Source organism: Bufo bufo, chromosome 1 (assembly GCF_905171765.1).
Source record: "Bufo bufo chromosome 1, aBufBuf1.1, whole genome shotgun sequence".
NCBI lineage: Eukaryota > Metazoa > Chordata > Amphibia > Anura > Bufonidae > Bufo > Bufo bufo.
In genome coordinates this window covers 626,017,287-626,042,759 of record NC_053389.1, presented here as the reverse complement: position 1 = coordinate 626,042,759, position 25,473 = coordinate 626,017,287, and the positions used below count along the sequence as shown (strand labels likewise).

Genomic DNA, 25,473 nt, shown 5'->3' with positions numbered 1-25,473 from the left:
GAACCATCGTTTATAGCAAAAAGTGAAGACAGATTATTCAAATACTTATTTCAACAACAAGATTACCAGAAGTGGGTTCGTCCAGTTGAACACTTAAATGACACTGTGAAAGTGAAGTTTGGCCTTGCTATTACACAGCTTGTGGATGTGGTATGTATAGGACTTTTATTACTACTGTTTTCAGGATTTCATATTAGATATCTGCATGCTTCAACACATATTTACCTGTAATATATGATTTTCTGGATTTTGACAGATAAGGTATCAGTTTTTCTAAATAGGAACACTGACATGCTATAGATTTTGTAGCTCATACATGTATGTCAGTTGAAATATTGAAATGTTTTATCATGCAATTATTTTACACTTCAAAGCCATATTAATGTCCATATTACAGTAATATTTATATCGTTCGCATACTGAGCAAATTTAAAAAAGCACTTCATGGTTTTTTTTCTTTGCCTATATAGTGTAGGATAGACCATTATTATAGAATAAGCCAGAATCTCATGTGTGCCTTGTGTATGCTTGTTTTATTTGATTTGCAATTTGTGGGTTGTCTGCCATTTTGATTCCTTCTTCTCCTTGGATATGGTTTTCCTAATAAATCCTACATTTTCCATCATGCCGGGCTTTGCAGAAACAGAGGGGGCATAGTCTTACCACACTGCACTGTGTAAGTGCAGCCAAACTGCTGTCCCCCAATCCTCACACTGCAGGGTCTCTATGTATTCCTGTGTTTTAACCTGTCAGTTCTTTCTGCCCTTTCATCTCTCTGTCCCTGTCAGCTCTTACATGCAAGAAGCAGAAAGACATCTCATAGAAATACACTGGAGAGTCAGCACACACAGATGGCATAGACAGGCAGTGTGAGTCAGGAGGTTTATACAGTATATCGGCATCTTATCACTGTATACACTTAAAAGGATTCTGTCACCAGTTTTTTACCCCCCCCCCATTTAAAAATATGGTTATGTTCATGGAGCTCTAGCGATTCCTAATGTGGTCTTATAACTGAAATCTGTAGGCTCATTTTGTCTAAAAAATGTTATAACTAACCTGTCATTCATCTCACAAAGGTGGGGATGCTCATGATGCTCCAGATGCCGCCCACACCTGCCGCCGTTCGTGCCCAGCTCCTCCTTTGCTGTCATCAGCGCCGCCTCAGAATCCTTTTCTACGCCTCCGGCTCTCCCTCACTCCCCCCTCCTTCTTCTCTAACATCCCGCACGTGCGCACAGGCCTGTGAGCTGTCAGGAGCAGCACGTCCGCCCACAGCTCATTTCAGAAACCCACCGGAGAATTCAATTCTTTTGCTCTATTCCCACTTCAGTATTTCAAAGGTACTAACATCATTTTGCTCCTGACAGCTCTTCGCGGGCTCTGACAGGCTGGCGCCAGTGTTCAGCTCATCGGGAGGTTGAGCGCCGGCGCATGCGCACTTCGCTCCATGAAGCCGAACGGAGAAGTCCGCACGGGCGCATCAGGCACAGGCCTGTGCGCACGCGCGGGATGTTAGAGAAGAAGGAGGGGGGAGTGAGGGAGAGCCGGAGGCGTAGCAAAGGATTCTGAGGCGGCGCTGATGACAGCAAAGGAGGAGCTGGGCACGAACGGTGGCGGGTGCGGGCTGCATCTGGAAGACATGAGCATCCCCTTGGGCACCTTTGTGAGATGAATGACAGGTTAGTTATAAAGTTTTTTAGACAAAATGAGCCTACAGATTTCGGTTATAAGACCACATTAGGAATCGCTAGAGCTCCATAAACATAACCATATTTTTAAATGGGGGGGTAAAAAACTGGTGACAGAATCCCTTTAACTACTATATATCTGCACATATGGTCCTCTATATAGGGGAGACATTATACTGTATCTTTAACAGAATATAGGAATATACAGAGGAACATAGAGGGAGGGGCCTGGTACTTGCCAGAAGGTATTTAGTGATGATGTCATCCTGTAATTCACAGGGAGTCACAGGTAGAGAATGAGTTACACACTAGATCAGGCTCTGGACAGCTGGTCATTAGAGATGAGCGACTTTCATATTTTGAAATTCGTTCACACTTCGTTTGGTGGTAAAAGGTAAATTGCGTTATGGATTCTGTTACCACGGACCATAACGCAATTCTATGGGCTGCAAAACGGATCCGTCCCATTTCCGTTATGCAGGGGAGTACTACCTCTAAAGGCATTCCGATATGCATTTCGTCATAGAATTGCGTTATGGTCCATGGTAACGGAATCCATAATGGATTTCACTTTTTACCACCAAACGAAGTGTGAAAGAATTTCATAAGTGGAAATTCGCTCATCTCTACTGATCATATTTGATATCGCATAACCAGGACCATAAAGAAAAAATTCCAAATGTATGGAGGCAACTGAGTTAGGCTGGGTTCACACAGGCGTCACGTTTTGGCTCAGGATGCATCCCCGGTGCATTGCGGCAAACCCGCGCAAGTAGGTACGCAATTTCAGTCAGTTTTGACTGCGATTGCGTTCCGTTGTTTAGTTTTTATTGTCGGGTGCAATGCGTTTTGCACACGCGTGATAAAAAACTGAATGTGGTACCCAGACACGAACTTCTTCATTGAAGTTCAGGTTTGGGTTGAAGGTTGTGTAGATGTAATTATTTTCCCTTTATAACATGGTTATAAGAGAAAATAATAGCATTCTTAATACAGAATGCTTAGTAACATAGGGCTGGAGGGGTTCAATTTTTTTTAACTCACCTTAATCCACTTGTTCGCACAGCCCGGCTTCTCTTCTTTCTTCTTTCTTCAGGACCTGGGTAAAGGACCTTTTGATGACATAACTGCGCTCATCACATGGTCCATCACATGATCCATCACCATGGTGATGGATCATGTGACGGACCATGTGATGAGTGCAGTGACGTCACCACAGGTCCTTTTCCTCCTGCACAGCAAAGAAGAAGAAAGAAGAGAAGCCGGGCTGCGTGAACAAGTGGATTAAGGTGAGTTAAATTTATTATAATTTTTTTTTTAACCCCTCCAGCCCTATTTTGCTAAGCATTCTGTATTAAGACTATTATTTTCCCTTATAACTGTGTTATAAGGGAAAATAATAATGATCGGGTCCCCATCCCGATCATCTCCTAGCAACCATGCGTGAAAATCGTACCGCATCCGCACTTGCTTGCGAATGCTTGCGATTTTCACCAGCCGCTTTCACTTCTATGGGGCCTGCGTTTCGTGAAAAAACACACAATATAGAGCATGCTGCGATTTTCACGCAACGCACAAGTGATGAGTGAAAATCACCGCTCATGTGCACAGCCCCATAGAAGTGAATGGGTCTGGATTCAGTGCGGGTGCAATGCGTTCACATCACGCATTGCACCCGTGCGGAAATCTCGCAAGTGTGAACCCAGCCTTAGGGTGTAACAAATTACACTGCTAGCATACTGGCGGTGAGTCAGTAATATATGTAGCATAAAAAAATTAAATGGGAGTACTTCTTTAAATCTATATTTGTTAGAGTCTACAAAGAGGCTACAAGCTATATGTATACTGTACCTAAAATATCTTAAAAGTAATTTTGACAGTTCAAATACATTTCCTATGACAGTATTCACACTAAAATTCAAAGTTGTTAATTCCAGATAATGACTAAAAGTTTTTTTTCTCTTACAGGATGAGAAAAATCAACTGATGACCACAAACGTTTGGCTTAAACAAGTATGTATTAGTCTTTGCACTGGAATTATGTTATTGTTGACATTTTATTCTGATAATAAAGGGCCAGGAATTGGCTTATTCTCACAGGTCCATCAGACACAACTGCAGGATAAATGTGTCACTACATGGTGCCCCTTCAAATGAATATGTAATGCATAGTCTTGCTGAGTCCTTCAGAAGAGGACCTGATGTTTGCAGTAGCTCTCTGCTCTCTATAACCAACAGCAACAACTACGCAGTGAACAGAGCTTTGTAGTTTCAGTGCCTCTTCCCAGATTCGCAACTACTCCTAAACAGATAATCTGATATTGGTAACCTACTCTAAGGATCGGTCATCAGCACTGGAGTCCCAGAGAACCCCTGTATCTCCAACTGCGTTTGATTTGTGTGTCATGCCTTTAACAGCTTATGGTATATGTCAAAACATATAAAAATATCTCTGTTCTTAAAATTCATTTACAATTACTTTTACCATTTAAATGAAACCAACACTAGACAAAGTAAATAGACTATATACAACCAAATTGAATATGGCGGCAAGTTTCCATTTCACAAAGATTAATGGAGTTGAGCAACGCCCTTTTAAAAATTACTGACCACCAGGAATGTGTTTAAAAACAAACAAAAACAAAAAAAACCACCAACTTTTGTAAGGCACCTCTATTTCAGCACCAGGGTTCTCATCCTTGCTGCTTCTGGTCCTCAACAGACTGGAAGTGATGATGGTCTGCACTCATTCACTGACCGTACAAATTATTATTATTATTTATTATTAAAGCGCCATTCATTCCATAGCACTGTACATATAATAAGCGGTGCACATACATAATACAGACAATTGCACTAATCATAAACAAGACAAGTTACAAACTGGTACAGAAAGAGAGAGGGTCCTGCCCGTGAGGGCTTACAATCTACATGGTATGGGAGAAGGACACAGTAGGTGCGAGTTAAGTTGGTCATGGCGGTATAGAGGCAGCAGGGTCACTGGTTGTAGGCTTGTCTGAAGAGGTGGGTTTTCAGGTTTCTTTTGAAGGATTCCAATGTAGGTGAGAGTCTCATATGTTGGGGTAGCGAGTTCCAGAGTATGGGGAATGCACGGGAGAAATCTTGGAGTAGATTGTGGGAAGAGGCGATAAGAGGAGAGGAGAGAAGGAGGTCTTGTGAGGATCGGAGAGTGCGTGTGGGGATGTATCGGGAAAGTAGCTCAGAGATGTAGGGAGGGGACAGGTTATGGACGGCCTTGTATGTATTTGTTAGTACTTTGAAGTGAATTCGCTGGGCAATGGGGAGCCAGTGAAGGTATTGGCAGAGGGGAGAGGCAGAGGAGTAATAGGATGAGAGGTGGATTAGTCGGGCAGCAGAGTTGAGGATAGATTGGAGGGGTGCGAGAGTGCTAGATGGAAGGCCACAGAGGAGAATGTTGCAGTAGTCTAGGCGGGAGATAATGAGGGCATGTACAAGAATTTTCGCAGATTCAAAGTTAAGGAAAGCACAGATGCGGGAGATGTTTTTGAGTTGGAGGCGGCAGGTGGTGGAAAGAGCTTGGATTTGCGGTCGGAAGGAAAGTGCAGAATCCAAGGTCACTCCAAGGCAGCGGACTTTGTTGACCGGGGAGAGTGTGCAGCCATTGATCATGATAGATAGGTCTGTTGAGGGGGTTGAACAAGATGGGGAAAAGATTATAAATTCTATCTTATCCATGTTAAGTTTTAGAAAGCGAGAGGCGAAGAAGGATGATATAGAAGATAGACATTGTGGGATTCTTGATAGTAAGGTGGTTATGTCTGGACCAGAGAGGTAGATTTGTGTGTCGTCAGCGTAGGAGTGATACTGAAAGCCATGGGACTCTATGAGCTGTCCCAGGCCAAAAGTGTAGATAGAGAAGAGCAGGGGTCCTAGGACAGAGCCTTGCGGGACACCAACAGAGAGGGAATGAGACGAGGAGGTGGTGCGAGAGTGGGAGACGCTAAACGTCCGGTCTGTGAGGTATGATGTGATCCAGAAGAGGGCCAGGTCGGTGATGCCAAGAGATGAGAGAGTTTGCAACAGAAGGGAGTGGTCAACAGTGTCAAAGGCAGAGGACAGGTCAAGGAGAAGGAGGACAGAGTATTGTTTCTTGGTTTTGGCTGTCAGTAGGTCATTGGTGACTTTGGTAAGTCTCGGTCGAGTGGTGGGGTCGGAAGCCAGATTCTAGGCGGTCAAAGAGGGAGCAGGAGGAGAGGTGGGAGGACAGTTCTGAATGGACATGTTGTTCAAGTAGCTTTGAGGCATACGGAAGAAGTGATATGGGGTGATAACTGGACAAGGAAGATGGGTCAAGTGAAGGCTTTTTGAGGATGGGTGTAATGGTAGCATGTTTAAAAGCAGAGGGGAAGACACCAGAGTTTAGTGATAGGTTGAAGAGATGAGTTAGGGTTGGTATAAACACTGTGGTGAGGTTAGGGATGAGGTGGGATGGGATTGGGTCAAGTGCACAGGTGGTCAGATGAGATTTGGAGAGTAGAGTGGCGAATGACCTCTGAGGCTCATTAGTCATGTGTCGTGGTCATGTGTCGCTAAGAGTTACTTCACCACTGTGGCTAGTGAATCGCTGCAGCTGTCAATATGACAATGGATGGGACATCATCTCTTGCAGTCTGCAGGGACCAGAAATAGGAGGGTCAAGTGCTTCAGCATTGAAAATTGAGTGTTGTTTTTTTTTTTTTTTTAACAGGTTCCTTGTGGTTAGTAATTCTTTTTGTGATGTCGGATTAATGTTTTAGAATGTTATTCCACAGAATTTATTTTCTCTATTTTTTCCTCATTATAATAAATGATTTATGTTATGATTTGAAATGGTCTGCTAAATGCGTGGCATCTCAGTTCCTATGCTTCCTGGCTGATGTTTTGGTCACTTTTGAATGCTGGCGGTGCTTTCACTCTAGTGGTATTATGAGACGGAGTCTACAACCCACACAAGTGGCTCAGGTAGTGCAGCTTATCCAGGATGGCACATCAATGCGAGCTGTGGCAAGAAGGTTTGCTGTGTCTGTCAGCGTAGTGTCCAGAGCATGGAGGCGCTACCAGGAGACAGGCCAGTACATCAGGAGATGTGGAGGAGGCCGTAGGAGGGCAACAACCCAGCAGCAGGACCGCTACCTCCGCCTTTGTGCAAGGAGGAACAGGAGGAGCACTGCCAGAGCCCTGCAAAATGACCTCCAGCAGGCCACAAATGTGCATGTGTCTGCTCAAATGGTCAGAAACAGACTCCATGAGGGTGATATGAGGGCCCGACGTCCACAGGTGGGGGTTGTGCTTACAGCCCAACACCGTGCAGGACGTTTGGCATTTGCCAGAGAACACCAAGATTGGCAAATTCGCCACTGGCGCCCTGTGCTCTTCACAGATGAAAGCAGGTTCACACTGAGCACATGTGACAGACGTGACAGAGTCTGGAGACGCTGTGGAGAACGTTCTGCTGCCTGCAACATCCTCCAGCATGACCGGTTTGGCATTGTGTCAGTAATGGTGTGGGGTGGCATTTCTTTGGAGGACCGCACAGCCCTCCATGTGCTCGCCAGAGGTAGCCTGACTGCCTTTAGGTACCGAGATGAGATCCTCAGACCCCTTGTGAGACCATATGCTGGTGCGGTTGGCCCTGGGTTCCTCCTAATGCAAGACAATGCTAGACCTCATGTGGCTGGAGTGTGTCAGCAGTTCCTGCAAGACGAAGGCATTGATGCTATGGACTGGTCTGCCCATTCCCCAGACCTGAATCCAATTGAGCACATCCGGGACATCATGTCTCGCTCTATCCACCAACGTCACGTTGCACCACAGACTGTCCAGGAGTTGGCAGATGCTTTAGTCCAGGTCTGGGAGGAGATCCCTCAGGAGACCGTCTGCCACCTCATCAGGAGCATGCACAGGCGTTGTAGGGAGGTCATACAGGCACGTGGAGGCCATACACACTACTGAGCCTCATTTTGACTTGTTTTAAGGACATTACATCAAAGTTGGATCAGCCTGTAGTGTGTTTTTCCACTTTAATTTTGAGTGTGACTCCAAATCCAGACCTCCATGAGTTGAAAAATTTGATTTGCATTTTTTTATTTTTGTGTGATTTTGTTGTCAGCACATTCAACTATGTAAAGAACAAAGTATTTCAGAAGAATATTTAATTAACTCAGATCTAGGATGTGTTATTTTTGTGTTCCCTTTATTTTTTTGAGCAGTGTAGCATAAATTTGCCATTGACTTCCATACTGCATGACATGTCTTCCTTTTGTATAGAGTTGTAATAAAAAGCATAGTTGACTATGTTTTTCAGTACAGTTTGGGGCAACCGGATGCCATTGTATTTCTGAAAAATATATATATAACTATGTAATATAAGTGTAACTATCATTTCAGTCTATTTTAATATTGTGTAGAGATGGAGGTGCTAAAAATTTTTTGTAATGTACATCATTAGGGAAAGATGTTTCTTTGTACTAGAAAACAGGGTATAAAGAGTCTTCTTAGAAAAATTCTGAGTATTACTAAGGAGAGTCTGTCTTCAGTCTTCAGTGTTCTAAAGGTGTATATTACACCTATGTGTAATATACAGTGACTTCCAGTCTGCATCTTGTCACTACCCTAGTCCCTGACTATGTACACGTGCCCTATCACAGCCCATCACCCTGCCTATCTGATTTATTCCGGAGTGCACGACCAATGGAGACACCTACGCCTCCAATGCAGACTGCAAAGAAAAAAAGGGGTTAGGCCTCTTGCACACGACCGTATGCCGTCCGAGACATACGGTCTGTGAGCGGGCCATATGTCCCGGAGCGGCATTGATCGTGCGCACGGGAATACACAGCATCATAGATGACAATGATGACGCTGTGTAGTCCCGTGCGCATGATCAATGCCACTCCGGGACATATGGCCCGTTCACGGACCGTATGTCTCAGACGGCACACGGTCGTGTGCAAGAAGCCTTAGTCAGCACATCCCAAGCCTGCATTCTTTGAATATAATGGAGGCTAATGTGGCACCAAAGTACGTGGTATTTGGTGTAGGTTCCTGTCTTGAAGAGATCACTTGCCGGTAGAGGTTAGCAAAGGTTTGAAAAATTTGATTTGCCGAACTTTGACAAGAAATTTGATTTGTTGTGAATTAATTCATCAGGAATCCCTATAAATAAGGTATACTCAGGCCTCTCAGTGTGAAGACTTGGAAGTTATCCCTTTCCCAACTAAAAACAGTATAATTACCTAGGCAGCTGGGCATTTAAAAATGGTGCCCACTGGCGTGGGCACCATGGCCACCGGGTGTCTGCTGTTTTCATACATATCTATAGCTCAATATAGTGATGACACATCATTACCATCATTGACTGTGAGCAGTAAAAAGATATTTAAAACCAAAATAATCTAGTCAAGTACCCCCATCCTCCAAAAAAAAGAACAGACGCGTCTATTTTGTTTTCACAGACACAGGAAAAAAGTTGTCTGTTTTTATGGACTGTCCAGGAATTTCAGGACAGTTGGCAACCCTGCCGTGTACATAACTGTGCAGTGCACCAAGATTCATAGCTAATGCCTTCTGTTAGCTATAGATTCACAGACCCTATCTCTCGGCGCCTCCCCGATGCTCTTGACTGGTGATCCCAGATGCCCGAAGTGTTTACTTTGAAAAAAATTGAGTGTTTAAAGCAGGCTGGGTTGCCTGAATACTTCAGCTAGGAATAATGGAATAGGACTCCGGTTCTATTTTGTTGTTTTTCAGAACTGGGGCAATGATTAAGAGGGACTGCCGGCGGCATCTGTATTGCGCCGCTAGAGGTGAAATTCTTGGACCTGCACAAGACAAACCATAGCGAAAGCATTTGCCAAGAATGTTTTCAATAATCAAGAAGGAAAGTCACAGAATATTTTTTTTTACCCACAGAACGTGTTAGCTAGGAATAATGAATTTGGGTCCAGTTGGAGTGATTTGTCTGGTAATACTATCGTAGTTCTGAGCATAAACGATTGCAATAGCGACACAGGCAAATTTTTTAGCTGCTGCACAATTTGTGACTCTCCACTACTTGCCTCCTGTGTCCCTTCACATTTTATATAAATTATAACAGAAACTAGTTCAAATCTACTCTAGCTGTTAGCTGGCTAATAATTGCCTAACTGGCTCATAGACTACTGCCTGATGCACCAAATATATGTGCGTGTGCCTCTTAATAAGTTTGGCGTATTTTGGGCTGACAAACTTTATACTGCTGTTTGTAATGCCAGTCTTAATATATATGCCCCAAAGTGTCTAAAACACTATATAAATAAATACTGTATAATATAAATGCAGTGTGAAGAATGTATACTAGTTTTGTAAAAAACTGGCACATATATGTGAAGGAAATAATAAAAGCTTTCCACTGAGTCCCAGGCTATGAGCTGTGCGCTACGATTGGCCAGCGCTGCAGAAAGGGACAACCCTAATACAAAAACTCCACCCAGTACAACAGAGGGAGCTGCAGATACCGGAGCCTATACTGGGCGAATGGAGGGGCGCCCAGACATACTAGTAAGTGCAGGGGGACCCCTGGGCGCCACTCTGCCCACTGATATAGTTAGTTTTTAGTTTTTAAACTAGTGAAAGTTCCTCTTTAATACTTGTATTTCCTAAATGGCAGTTTTTAGATGAGTTAGTTGTTATTGTGCAGATGTTCAACATGCCAACCATAAATTCACTTTATTCAGATTGTAATATTAGGTTAAAAGAAGTAGAGGAATGTGTGACATTGGAAAACATGGTATATGTTAGAGGAGAGCTTTTGACAGGTTTTTCAATAATTAGCATAAAGATCAATAGTGGTCTATAAGAAAAGCTATTGAATGTGTGGCAAAAGCAGAACCTAATCTCTCCTTTGTCATTTAATGTCATCCATTCATTATATAATGTAAAATGAAACAGTCTTAAAGGGGTTGTCTCATCATGGTCAAGGGGGACATATCGCTAGGATATGCCACCATTGTCTTATAGGTGCGGATATATCGAGAACGGAGCCCCGCAAGTGAAGGAGGGCGCACTGCGCATGCGCAGACACCCTCCATTTATTTTCTATTTGTCTGGGGAAAATAGCCAAGCGCTGGCTCGGCTATTTCCGTTGGCCCGATAGAAAGGAATGAGAGTGGGGCAGCGCACTTCTATGGTGAGCCGGCTTGGTGGTGGCCGGACTGGAGTCCTCCAGCCACCACCTTGCAGGGCTCCGTTCTTGATATAGGTGCGGGTCCCAGAGGTGAGACCCGCACCTATAAGACAATGGGGGCATATCCTAGCGATATGCCCCCATTGTCTATGATGAGACAACCCCTTTAAACATGTGAAGCAGGAGTAGTAGACATGAAACTATAAATATCTGAACTCATAAGAACTTCATAGAAATATTACTTATTTTTTCTGTCAGGAATGGGTAGATGTCAAACTAAGATGGGCTCCAAGTGAGTTTGCTGGGATAACTTCAATACGGGTTCCATCCGATTCTATCTGGATTCCTGATATTGTTCTTTATGACAAGTAAGTACATTAAATGTATTAGACAAAGAAAATGACAGACAGTTCTTAAGTTACGTTGATGACATTATAATATCACATGCAGGCTATAAGCTGCTGTAAATAATAAAGCAAAGAAAGACTTATAAATGGTGTACCCCAAGGTTCAGTGCTGGGTCCTCTATTATTTATCGAGGACAGGATTAATAGCACTGTTTCTATTTTTGCAGATGACACTAAGCTATGTAGTACTGTGCAGTCTATGGAAGATGCCCATAAATTACAAGCTGACTTGGACACTCTGAGTGATTGGGCATCAACTTGGCAAATTAGGTTCAATGTGGATAAATGTAAAGTTATGCATCTAGGTAGTAATAATCTCTGTGCATCATATCTCCTAGGGCCGTGATGGATAAACTCCGGAAATCCAGCTGTGGTAAAACTACGAATTCCAAGATGCCCCCTTGCTTGGCTGTTCTCAGAACTCCATAGAAATGAATAGAGCATGCTGGGAGTCATAGTTTCACCAAAGCTGGAGTGCCAGGGGTTAGCCATCACTGTCCTAGGGTAAGTAATATTGGGAGAGTCACTTCTAGAAAAGGATTTGGGTGTCCTTGTACTGTAGATCGTAGATTAAATAACAGCATACAATGTCAGTCAGCTGCTTCTAAGGCTAAGGATATTGTCATGCATTAAACGAGGCATGGACTCGCGAGACAGGGATGTAATATTACTACTTTATAAGGCATTGGTGCGGCCTCATCTGGAGTATGCAGTTCAGTTCTGGCCACCAGTCCGTAGAAATTATGCTCTGGAACTGGAAAAAGTACAGAGGAGCGCGACTAAACTGATAAGGGGCATGGAGGGTCTTAGTTATGAAGAAAGATTAAAAGAATTACATTTATTTAGTCTTGAGAAGAGATGTCTAAGGGGGGACATGATTAACCTATACAAACATATAAATGGGCCATACAAAAAATACGGTGAAAAACTGTTCCATGTAAAATGCCCTCAAAAGACAAGGGGGCACTGCCTCCGAATGGAGAAGAAAAAGTTCAGTCTCCAGAAGCATCAAGGCATCTTTACTGTACCTCCGGACGTGGTCACAGCAGGAACAGTAGACAGTTTTAATAAAGGGTTTAGATGAATTCTTAAAAGTAAATGAAATTAATGCTTATGAAAATGTGTAGAAAAATGAGTCCCACTTCCTTCTGGGATTTAAAGGGCTTCTGTCACCCCACTAAACAGTTTTTTTTGTTACTTATAATCCCTATACTGCAATTTATGCATACATACTGTGATTAATCATTGTGGTTCAGCAGATTCTGGTAAAAACGTACTTTTAAAATATGCAAATGACCTTGCAACCAGCAAGTAGGGCGGCTACTTGCTGGTAGCAGCCGCATCCTCCTATCCTAAAGACGCCCCCTCCGCATGTTGATTGACAGGGCCAGCGAACGGGATCTTTCTCTGCTGGCCCTGTTTGCATTAAAAATCTGGCGCCTGCGCCTTACCTGTCTTCAGTCGGCGCAGGCGCACTGAGAGGTGGACGCTCGCTCGGCCGCTCCATCCTCAATGCGCCTGCGCCGATGATGTCACATCTACACCCGACGCAGGCGCATTGAGGAAGGAGCAGCCGAGCGAGCATCCTCCTCTCAGTGCGCCTGCGCCGACTGAAGACAGGTACGGCGCAGGCGCCAGATTTTGAATGCAAACAGGGCCAGCAGAGAAAGATCCCGTTCGCTGGCCCTGTCAATCAACATGCGGAGGGGGCGTCTTTAGGATAGGAGGATGCGGCTGCTACCAGCAAGTAGCCGCCCTACTTGCTGGTAGCAAGGTCATTTGCATATTTTAAAAGTACGTTTTTAACAGAATCTGCTGAACCAAAATGATTAATTACAGTATGTATGCATAAATCGCAGTATAGGGATTATAAGTAACCAAAAAAAAAAAAAAAAACTGTTTAGTGGGGTGACAGAATCCCTTTAACCGCCTCCGGACCGCCTAACGCAGGATCGCGTTGCGGAGGGCGGCAGCCCTGCGCACAGTCACGCATATATGCGTCATCTCGCGAGACACAAGATTCTGCTCAAAGCCGGCCCGCGCATGCGCATCGCGGGCCGGCAAAAATGATCGTAGCTGGCAGGCTGGCGATTTTCAGAAAATCTAATCACAAGCCAGATAACACATTATATTTGTAAATATGATGTGTTAAATGGCTTGTCTGCTCCTCTGCTGGTCCTTTTCGTCGGTTGGTTCCAGCAGAGGAGCAGACATCACAGTGAGTAACCACCAAACACTACACTTAGCCCCAGATCACCCCCCATCACCCCAAATAACCCCTTGATCACCCCTTGATCGCCCCTGTCAATCACCTAGTGAAAGGAAAAAAGTGATCAGTGTAAACTGTCACTTTTTTTTTCCACTGGTATTGACTGATAGGTTTTAGGATAGTTTAGGCCCCTTGGTTAGGTAGTTTAGCGTCAGTTAGCGCCCAGCCCACCGCACCGCAGTCACTGATTCGCTGATTAGCGTATCGCTAATCAGCATTTGTACTTTTATAGTATCTGTAAGTGATCAAAACTGATCACAGTCAGATCTATAATTGTATTAGTGTCACCTTAGCTCGCCCTCCACCCAAAACGCAGTGTTTCCCCGATCAGGCCTGATCGGTCGTCCACACGTGCGTTCACCCACACCCGCCCCGCCGCAGTGACAAAAAATATATATTTTTTTGATCACTGCACAATCACTTTCAAAGCGCTGCGGCGATAAAAAAAAATCTGTTTTGATATTTTTTATCAATCACAGCGGCCTCCGGTACTTCGCTAGCCTCCCCTTTGTAAGATAGGCTTGCTTTTTTTCTTGGGTAGTCTCAGGGAATACCCCTAAATTTAGTAGTCCAAATGTCAAACAGGGGGTATTCTTCTGAAGAGGCCTACAGTATTCTGACCCAGTCGGATGAGGAATGGGAACCCTCATCTGACGAATCTAGCGGGTCAGAATATGAACCTGTAGAAAGCAGTGGCAGTCTGACCCAAAGTTTGGACGAGGAGGTTGAGGTCCCTGATAGCACCAGGCGTACCCGGCCCCGTGTCGCTAGACCACAGGTTGCGCAGGATCCGCTTCAAGAGCAGCAGAGTGGGGCTGGCGCTGTCGGATCACGTGGTGAGGCATACACCAGCAGCGCAGCCCTCCCTGGACCTAGTACCAGCACTGCCGTACAACATGGTGAAGTGGCGAGCACCAGAAGGGCAGTTGAAGCTGGTACGGTGGCACGTGCAGTAGTTACCCCGTTGCAGCCACCGCACAGACAGGCCCGTAGAGCCCCTAGAGTCCCTGAGGTGCTGGCAAATCCTGATTGGCAGTCACCAACTTCAGCCGCACCATTAGTTCCCCCTTTCACCGCCCAGTCTGGAGTTCGGGTTGAGACAGCTCAGATCGGTTCGGCCCTGGGATTTTTTGAGCTGTTCTTGACTGCGGAGCTCTTGGACTTAGTCGTGGCAGAAACAAATCGGTATGCCACTCAATTTATATCCGCCAACCCGGGAAGCTTTTATGCCCACCTTTCCGGTGGAAACCAGTCCAAGTTTCCGAAATTAAATTTTTTCTGGGCCTTCTCCTCAACATGGGTCTAACCAAAAAGCATGAATTGCGGTCATATTGGTCCACGAACCCGATTCATCACATGCCCATGTTCTCTGCTGCTATGTCCAGGGCACGATTTCAGGCCATCCTGCGTTTCCTGCACTTTAGCGACAACAGCACCTCTCGTCCCAGAGGCCTCCCAGCTTTTGACCGGCTCCACAAAATTCGGCCCCTCATAGACCAATTTGCAGATTTGTATACCCCAGAGCAAAACATCTGCGTAGACGAGTCCCTAATACATTTTACTGTGCGCCTTGGCTTCAAACAATACATCCCAAGCAAGCGCGGTATAGGGTCAAATTGTATAAGCTCTGTGAAAGCGCCACAGGCTATACCCACAAATTTCGGATCTATGAGGGAAAAGATCAGACCCTGGAGCCGGTCGGTTGCCCTGACTACCTGGGGAGCAGTGGTAAGACAGTCTGGGACTTGGTGTCACCCTTATATGGCAAGGGGTACCATCTTTATGTGGACAATTTCTACACAAGTGTGCCCCTCTTCAGGGATTTGTTCCTAGAACAGATTGGCTGCTGTGGCACCGCGCGAACTAGTCGCGTGGGCTTCCCCCAACGGCTCGTTACCACCCGTCTTGCAAGGGGGGAGAGGGCTGCCTTGTGTAACGAAGAACTGCTCGCGGTGAAATGGAGAGACAAGCGTGACGTTTACATGCTCTCCTCCATTCACGCAGACACGACAATACAAATTGAGCGAGCAACCCGTGTCATTGAAAAGCCCCTCTGTGTCCACGACTATAATTTGCTCATGGGAGGGGTGGACTCCAATGACCAGATGTTGTCTCCGTATTTAGTTTCCCGACGCACCAGACGCTGGTATAAGAAGGTGTCTGTATATTTAATTCAATTGGCTGCATATAATAGTTTTGTTCTCTACAGTAAGGCTGGGAGAACACGATCCTTCCTCAAATTTCAGGAAGAGATCATCGAGAACCTCCTGTATCCAGAAGGTTCCGTGGCCCCATCCACCAGTGTAGTTAGCCGTCTACACGAGCTACATTTCCCCAGTGTCGTTCCTGGTACCTCAACCCAACCGTCACCCCGAAAAAGATGTCGTGTCTGTAGCAGGAGTGGAATAAGGCGTGACACCCGCTATTTCTGTCCTGACTGCCCTGACCACCCTGCCCTATGCTTTGGAGAGTGTTTCCGGAAGTACCACACACAGGTACACTTAGCATAGGGAATGCATCTCACAGGACAGGCACACAGGTCTATTAGGGCCCTTTCTCTCACAGCTGCTGCAAACCTCTCCTTTCACCTGGGATAAAGTGCATAATGTACTTCGCCACATCTTTGGGCGATTTGCGCTTTGCACATTGTCCCATGGGGAAGGAGAGGTTTGTCCTATAAAAGGTAAAAAACAAAACAAAAAAAAAAAACACATTGCCCAACTTCTCCTGAGTACGGCAATACCAGATGTGTGACACTTTTTTGCAGCCTAGGTGGGCAAAGGGGCCCACATTCCAAAGAGCACCTTTCGGATTTCACAGGCCATTTTTTACAGATTTTGATTTCAAACTACTTTGCACGCATTTGGGCCCCTAAAATGCCAGGGCAGTATAACTACCCCACAAGTGACCCCATTTTGGAAAGAAGACACCCCAAGGTATTTCGTGATGGGCATAGTGAGTTCATGGAAGTTTCTATTTTTTGTCACAAGTTAGTGGAATATGAGACTTTGTAAGAAAAAAATAAAATAAAAAAAATCATCATTTTCCGCTAACTTGTGACAAAAAATAAAAAGTTCTATGAACTCACTATGCCCATCAGCGAATACCTTAGGGTGTCTACTTTCCAAAATGGGGTCATTTGTGGGGTGTTTGTACTGTCTGGCCATTGTAGAACCTCAGGAAACATGACAGGTGCTCAGAAAGTCAGAGCTGCTTTAAAAAGCGGAAATTCACATTTTTGTACCATAGTTTGTAAACGCTATAACTTTTACCCAAACCATTTTTTTTTTTACCCGAACATTTTTTTTTTTTTATCAAAGACATGTAGAACAATAAATTTAGAGAAAAATTTATATATGGATGTCATTTTTTTTGCAAAATTTTACAACTGAAAGTGAAAAATTTCATTTTTTTGCAAAAAAAATCGTTAAATTTCGATTAATAACAAAAAAAGTAAAAATGTCAGCAGCAATGAAATACCACCAAATGAAAGCTCTATTAGTGAGAAGAAAAGGAGGTAAAATTCATTTGGGTGGTAAGTTGCATGACCGAGCAATAAACGGTGAAAGTAGTGTAGTGCAGAAGTGTAAAAAGTGGCCTGGTCATTAAGGGTGTTTAAGCTATGGGGGCTGAGGTGGTTAAGTCCCCACCTATCCTTTGGTTGAACTTAATGGACTTATGTCTTTTTTCAACCGTATTAACTATGTAACTATATATTTAACTTTAAAGGGGTTTTCTGGCTTAGGAGCCAACAACCCTTATGGTCCTAACATGTGCCCCATAAAAATAAACCTCACTTGTCCACGGTCCCACCATGCTTGCTCCACTGCCCCAATTCCCATTGCTTTTTGTCCCCATAGGACCAGGAGGTGGCTTGGCCCCTTAAATAGATGTGAGCATTGAGGCCTGTGATTGGCCACAGCAGTCGCAGGACCAAGCCAATTCCTAGTTATGCTGGGACCAGAAGGGGCTTGGGACAGTGCGAGGTGAGATTGTGGACAGTTGAGTGTGTTGTTCTAGGTTGCTGGTAGCTCCAGTGATCAGCAGTAGTGTTCCGTTTCCCTGTAGTGACACCGTACCACATTACATAGTTCTTGTTGAAATGAATGGACTTTTCCATGTAACATACATAGTAACATAGTACATAAGGCCGAAAAAAGACATTTGTCCATCCAGTTCGGCCTGTCATCCTGCAAGTTGATCCAGAGGAAGGCAAAAAAAAACCCTGTGAGGTAGAAGCCAATTTTCCCCACTTTAGGGGAATAAAAAATTCCTTCCCGACTCCAATCAGGCAATCAGAATAACTCCCTGGATCAACGACCCCTCTCTAGTAGCTATAGCCTGTAATATTGTTACGCTCCAGAAATACATCCAGGCCCCTCTTGAATTCCTTTATTGTACTCACCATCACCACCTCCTCAGGCAGAGAGTTCCATAGTCTCACTGCTCTTATCGTAAAGAATCCTTTTCTATGTTTGTGTACAAACCTTCTTTCCTCCAGACGCAGAGGATGTCCCCTCGTCACAGTCACAGTCCTGGGGATAAATAGATGATGGGATAGATCTCTGTACTGACCCCTGATATATTTATACATATTAATTAGATCTCCCCTCAGTTGTCTTTTTTCTAAAGTGAATAACCCTAATTTTGATAATCTTTCAGGGTACTGTAGTTGCCCTATTCCAGTTATTACTTTATTTGCCCTCCTCTGGACCTTCTCCAGCTCTGCTATGTCTGCCTTGTTTACAGGAGCCCAGAACTGTACACAGTACTCCATGTGTGGTCTGACTAGCGATTTGTAAAGTGGTAGGACTATGTTCTTATCACGGGCATCTATGCCCCTTCTGATGCAACCGATTATCTTATTGGCCTTGGCAGCAGCTGCCTGACACTGGTTTTTGCAGCTTAGTTTGCTGTTTATTAAAATTACTAGATCCTTTTCCATGTCAGTGTTACTGAGTGTTTTACCATTTAGTATGTACGGGTGACTTGCATTATTCCTTCCCATGTGCATAATTTTACATTTGTCAGTGTTACACCTCATCAGCCACTTATCTGCCCAAGCCTCCAGTCTATCCAGATCCCTCTGTAGTAGTATACTGCCCTCTTCAGTGTAAATTACTTTACACAGTTTAGTGTCATCTGCGAAAATTGATACTTTACTATGCAAGCCTTCTACAAGATCATTAATAAATATATTGAAGAGAATAAGGCCCAATACTGACCCCTGAGGTAATGCACAGATGTGAGAGAAAGACATTCTTTGTAGCTACTTACTGCTCCAGCCTATTGAAGGAGATCCCATTAGAGGACACTCCATTACCACAGAATGCAGATATGGGAAAACTGTCACCAAGACAACCCCTTTAATACTTTATATAGGAGAAATAGAAATGAAAAAATAAATAAAACAAAAAAAGCAAATAGGAAGCTGAAAAACAACAGTGCATAAAAATAACATTTTAATCATTGTCCTATCTTTTAGTGCTGATGGTCGTTTTGAAGGCTCTGTGACAAAAGCTGTAGTGAGATATGATGGCACGATAAACTGGACCCCACCTGCAAATTATAAAAGTTCTTGTACAATTGATGTAACATTTTTCCCCTTTGATCTGCAAAACTGTTCCATGAAATTTGGTTCTTGGACTTATGATGGATCACACGTTGATATCATCCTTGAAGACTATGATGTAGACAAGAGAGACTTCTTTGATAACGGAGAATGGGAAATAGTAACTGCTACAGGAAACAGGGGGAACCGGACAGATGGCTGCTGTTGGTACCCCTTCATCACCTATTCTTTCATCATCAGACGTTTGCCCCTATTTTATACTCTTTTCCTCATTATTCCTTGTATCGGACTATCCTTTTTAACAATTCTTGTTTTTTATCTTCCTTCCAATGGGGGGGAGAAGATTTCCCTTTGCACCTCTGTGCTAGTATCTCTGACTGTTTTCCTCCTGGTGATTGAAGAAATCATTCCATCATCTTCCAAAGTCATCCCTCTTATTGGAGAATACCTAGTGTTTACCATGATATTTGTGACTTTATCAATTGTTATAACAGTTTTTGCCATAAATATTCACAATCGGTCTTCTTCAACACATAATGCAATGGCACCATGGGTTCGAAAGATCTTTCTGCATAAACTTCCTAAACTGTTATGTATGAGGAGCCATGTAGACAGGTACTTTACAAGAAATGAAGACACTGGTATAGTGAATGAACCTGAGAAATCTAGAAACACATTAGAAGCAGCTTTGGATTCTATTCGATATATAACGAGGCATGTGGTAAAGGAACACGAAGTCCGTGAGGTATGTATGGCTTTCTATAAATTTGTATAGCTTACCATACATCAAACTTTATTTTTTTACTGTTTATAAGTCCGTTTAAGATTATAAGATAAGATCTGCCATTCAAGTGTATGCTGGGTCTGTCAGAGAGAGTGCGGCTGTCAAAGAACAGCTTTGAGTTCCAAAGCAGGGAACATATGGATATGGGTTGTTGTGTTGAGACAACTACTATAAAATAATATGTTCAGGCAACTTTGCTATGGGGTACCTACTACAAGGAGGAGCATATGTGCATTTCACCAGGACTCCCATACTGAACACACCAAGCATTTAATAAGAGCAAGAGGTGGTGTACTTTATGCATAGTGTGTAGAATGGTCCTTGTGTGGGCTGGCTGTAATAGTTTTCAACAGGAGAGAACTCAACTAAATAAAGGGGTTGTTCCATCTCAACATTTTTGGTATACTGAGTATACAAAGTAAATGAGAGCACACCACACATGCTCAGTATTCTCTCCATTCACTGCTATGGGACTACAGAAGCCTGTTCACTCCACATAAGACTATCTTATAGTATTCTCAAGTGCATCATAATTTAGGAGGACTAACCAACTTACATTTCAGGAGCTTGCAGACACAGAATGTCAAGTCAACCCTATTGAACCAGGGTTATTCCCTGCTACGGTTTATCAAGCTGAGCTAAATGATCCCTTAGTGGTGGCCACATTTTACTCAATATGCTAATTTGGTGTTCAAGGCACCTCTTCACCACCATCTTTCCTGATTAGCCACTTCCCCTACCCTTGAGTGACAGGGCCAGGCATCCTCTTTATTTGCCTGCCTGGAATTCACCAGCGCATGGACAGATCTGATCTCAGCATCGGGAAAAGTGTATTTTCTCTGCTGAGATTTGAACTATGCATAAACCGATTCAGCACCACTGGTGTATGCACAGTTTGGATCTCAGCATCAGGGAAAGTACACTTTGCCTGATGCTGTAAACCAAATTGCACAAGCACCGATTCAACATCCACAGGCGCATGCGTCACAACAAGCAGCACCCTCTGCAGACTTTGCCTTATCTCACCCTGGACGCCCTCCTCTCAATTCCACAACAATGTGATTACTCAGTAACACATACAGTAAATGCATACAGTACACACATAAAATCAATACACACTGTTCAGTGTATTCACATGTTCCCTTTTACCAGGTGTTCTTTCCCCAGGATCACCTACTGATACAACATACCTTGTGAGGTAGGCAGTAAATATATAACATTAGGAAGAATTGTAGACTGAAAAAAATCTGCTATGAGAAAAGGTTGGTCCCTCACTATTTGCACTTGCACTTTATAATACACTCACCCTGCAAATATTGTACATAGCCACTCTGCTTGTCAGGTTTTACAGAGTGATTCCTTTCATCAGTCAACTGAGGTTAGTCATTGCTAGGAATCAAAAATGGCACTTTTGAGCAAATAGGGCCGAGTTCACATCTGCTTTGTGAACTCCAGCACTGTAATAGGGTCACTGTATCCAGTGTACATGCCTGCTTTCAGCCGGACCAAAAAATCATACACACAATTTTTTTTGTCTGGCCGAAAGTCTGCTCATATGCCGGAATGGTGCTGAATTACTGATGATCCCATTACAGTGAATGGGGATCTGGCGGTGTACGGTGGTATAAGGCTATACTGGATACGGTGAACTCTGGCAGTCTGTTCTTCTAGAGTTTACAGTGCAGAGGTGAACCCAGCCTAAAAGGATTTATCCAACTGTATCCTGAGAATAGGCCATCACTTGTAAATGACTGGACAACTTCCTTTATGCTTTTGTCACTTATACTAGATCGCCCTTCCCTTATTTTTTAACATAAAAGGAATGTGTCACCTTCCTTTTTGATAATCAAAACCAGATAGTGACACAAATCCTTTTTCTAATCTGTTATTTTCTGAATGTAGATTTTTTTATTCTGTTTCGTGAACATGATCATGGGGCTGCCATCTTGCCTGATCATGTTCGTTTAGAGATATGTTTTACAGCAGCCATGTGGACCAAAGACCCAAATGGACAGGAGCAGACCTTATTCACTTCCATTGGAGAGTTTTCTATACATAATCTGTGACTTGTGCAGGGAGGAGAGTATATACAGTGGCATGCAAACGTTTGGCCACCCCCTGGTCAAAATTACTGTTACTGTTAACAATTAAGCAAGTTGAAGATTAAATGATCTCCAAAAGGGATAAAGTTAAAGATGACACAATCCCGTTGTATTCTAAGAATCTCACAGAACTGGAAGACTTTTGCTAGGGAGAATGGATGAAAATCCCTCAAACAAGAACTGAAAGACTCTTTGCTGGCTACAAAAAGCAATTACAAGCTGTGATACTTGCCGAAGAGAGTTCTATTAGGTTCTGACCATGCAGGGTGCCCAAAATTTTACTTTGGGCCATTTTCCTTTTTTGCTATTTTGAAAATGATGAAGATGTAAATAACTGTTTCTACTTAAAATACTAAGGGAATGTGTCATCTTTATGCCTTTTGGAGATCATTTAATCTTCAACTTGTTTAAGTTTACACAGTAAGGGTCCATTCACACGTCCGCAAATGGGTCTGTTCCGCAATTTTGCAGAACGGGTGCGGACTCATTCATTCTTTATGGGGACGAAATGGATGCGGACAGCACACAGTGTGCTGCCCGCATCCGCATTTGCGGAGTGCGGCCCCGATCTTCGGGTCCGCAGCTCCGCAAAAGATAGAACATGTCCTATTCTTGTCCGCAGCTGCGGACAAGAATAGGCATTTCTATAGGGATGCCGGGCGGGTGTGTTGCAGATCCTCAATTTGTGGGTCTGCAACACACCAAGGACGTGTTAATGGAGCCTAACAGTAATTGTGACTGGGGGTGCTCAGACGCCACTGCAAGCTGTGTTTAAACTTGATTTTAAAAATAATTGTTAATTTTATGTTGAAATTTCAGTTTAAAGGGGTTGTACAACCCCAAAATAACTGGAACGAGCAGAGATAGGAGTCTCACCACTGGAACACTGCACTGTTCCATAAGTGAGTGTATTATTTTCTTTTCATTTAAGCACTCTCCCGGCACTCATTAAAATTTGATTGGAAGTCAGACAACTTCCTTTTAAGTTGTGTGTGACCAGAGGTTTACCTTGGCTACATGGAAGATAATTAGGGCCTACTAGAGCTGGGTCTCTCCATAAACCCCACCGTTGCTATTTAAGCTGCCTTGGTAATAATTTTTTACCTACTTTTTTTTTGCCTTGCCCTTTTAGTCATATGTAATCTTTCTTTAGGGGGTAAGACCTTTGCAATACAGCATGCAGTGCTACATGCCATGTTTTGTAGGCTGCTATAGGTCAATAAAGGTACTTTCAAATATGTCAGATTTTGTTGAATAAATTCTCTGTGACTGAAGAAATCTCATCTGCGTAGTGCAGACATTTTCTGCATGTAAATTGACCTGCGTTGCAGATTTAGAAATTCAGTTAAGGTTAAGAAATTGGCATGGGGGGGGGGGGCAACATTTCAGTTTTCGCCTCAGGCAGCAGAAAGGCTAAGTACACCCCTGCTTGGAGATGCAGCATAAACCCCATGAAAATCTGCATAAACTACACTGCCATGTGACTGCACCCTTAGTGTACTTTTGTAGGCCTCCAATTTCATTCTGTGTTCACACTGCATTTTAGCCCATCACTAGGGGGGTATATGTTTGGATACCCAGAAATAGTATTCAGATATATGCATTCAGTATATACAGTGATGGATTCATTCACTTTAACAAGGCAAACAGAGTCTAAAAGATTCATCATATAACTCTATTTAACCCTTCGAGGACCAAGCGATTTTCTGTTTTTGCGTTTTCATTTTCCACTTTCCCCCTTTCCAGAGTCATAACATTTTTATTTTTCCATTCACATAGCCTTATGAGGGCTTATTTGTTGTGGGACAAGTTGCATTTTCTAATGGCGCCAGTTTAAGGTTGCGTACATTGGGAAAAAAAATCTGCCACTGTTTTTTTTTTCTTTTTTTAACAGCGTTCACTACGCGGTTAAATTGACCTGTTACCTTCATTCTTCAGGTCAGTATGATTACAACAATACCAGTTGTATAGTTTTTCTTGATTTTTGATACTGGAAAACAATGAAAAACCTTAAAAAAAATAATTTTTTCATCACCATATTCTGAGCCCCTGTGTGACAGCTCATTTTTTGCAGGGGGATCTGTACTTTTCAGTAATACCATTGTGTGTGATGTTATGATCACTTTTTATGAAAAAATTGGGGGGAGTTGAAGTGATAAAATAGCAAATTGGCCATTTTTATTTTTTTTCTGTTACGCCATTTGCAATATGGGATTAATATTGTTATATTTTAATAGTACAGGAGTTCTCGTACGCCCATTAGATTGCCCATTGTGTTCATTAATGGCTATAAAGCCATCATTGAACACTTTATTTTCACTATAACGATAGTGCAGCCACCTGGTGGCCAATATTGGTATAAATTACTAATAGCTGCTGAAGCCTGCTTGAGGTTTTGGTCTATTAGTACAGCGTAACAGGTTCCCTGTTCTTAGCCACTCCTGCTCCCGGACCGCTCAGATACCATGGTCATCTGAAGATTGAAATGTATGCGATCAGCAGTATGGAACAGTAGAAACCCAGCAGCGAGGGCGCCCTCTGCACGCACGAGCAGGCAGCATGTTTAAAAACGTGACTTCTGCCCTACATGTATGGCAAAGGTTGCAAAGGGTTAATGACAGAACCAAAATGAAATTGGGTGAAAAGAAGTCCAAAGATTAATCCATTGGCTTCTATTTGCCTCATTGAAGTGAATCGAATCAGCAGGGAGCTAAAGAGCAGAATGAACCAAGGCTTACAGAACCGTATGGGCACATCACAACTATGCATAACGTATTACAGATCTGTACTGTATCAGTTTGGATCTGTAATACTATCATGTGCATAAGGCCTAACACTTCACTTTCTTCATGAAATGCTCTTTAATTCTGCATTATTACATATTAATATACTAGAGCTGCTTACCAAACAAGTGATTTTATATATTTTGCAGGTTGTGGAAGACTGGAAGTATGTTGCTCGGGTTCTGGACCGTATGTTTTTATGGACCTTTCTTCTGGTTTCAGTTATTGGGTCTATATTTCTATTTATCCCTGTTATACACAAGTGGGCAAATATTATTGTGCCTGTACATATTGGGAATATGCATGGAGACAGGACTACATAGCCCATTTCATTGTAACAGTCCTAAGATATTGAATGCATATATCATATATTTGCTGATGCATTGTATATTTTGAAAATGAATGCTTTGAAAGAAGATATTTTTATTTCAATAGCTTGAATATTTAAATAAAAAAAATAAAAAAACAAAAATATGAGCATTTTGTTGCAACTTTATTCAATATATTTTTTATTACACAATAGTTGCAAGACCGTAAACCGGGGAGGGACCCCCAGGATACAGCGAAGTCACAGACGAGGAAAGCGACAACACACAGCTTTGTGCAAAACAGAAACTTTACTAAAACAGTAATATAGACATAACATTGTGAAGGTGCGCCAAAGATCTTATACCCCGGGCC

At 43.2% G+C, this 25,473-nt stretch overlaps 1 protein-coding gene across 1 annotated transcript; it reads left to right on the top strand.

Moving 5' to 3' along the window:
• On the top strand, positions 1 to 25,148 carry CHRNA5 (cholinergic receptor nicotinic alpha 5 subunit). The gene is made up of 5 exons (XM_040415766.1): positions 1 to 150; positions 3,660 to 3,704; positions 11,134 to 11,243; positions 19,037 to 19,868; positions 24,942 to 25,148. The coding sequence occupies exons 2-5, from the start codon at positions 3,678 to 3,680 to the stop codon at positions 25,113 to 25,115; spliced, it is 1,143 nt and encodes a 380-aa protein (XP_040271700.1). The 5' UTR covers positions 1 to 150; positions 3,660 to 3,677; the 3' UTR covers positions 25,116 to 25,148.
• The last annotated feature ends 325 nt before the right edge of the window (positions 25,149 to 25,473 follow it).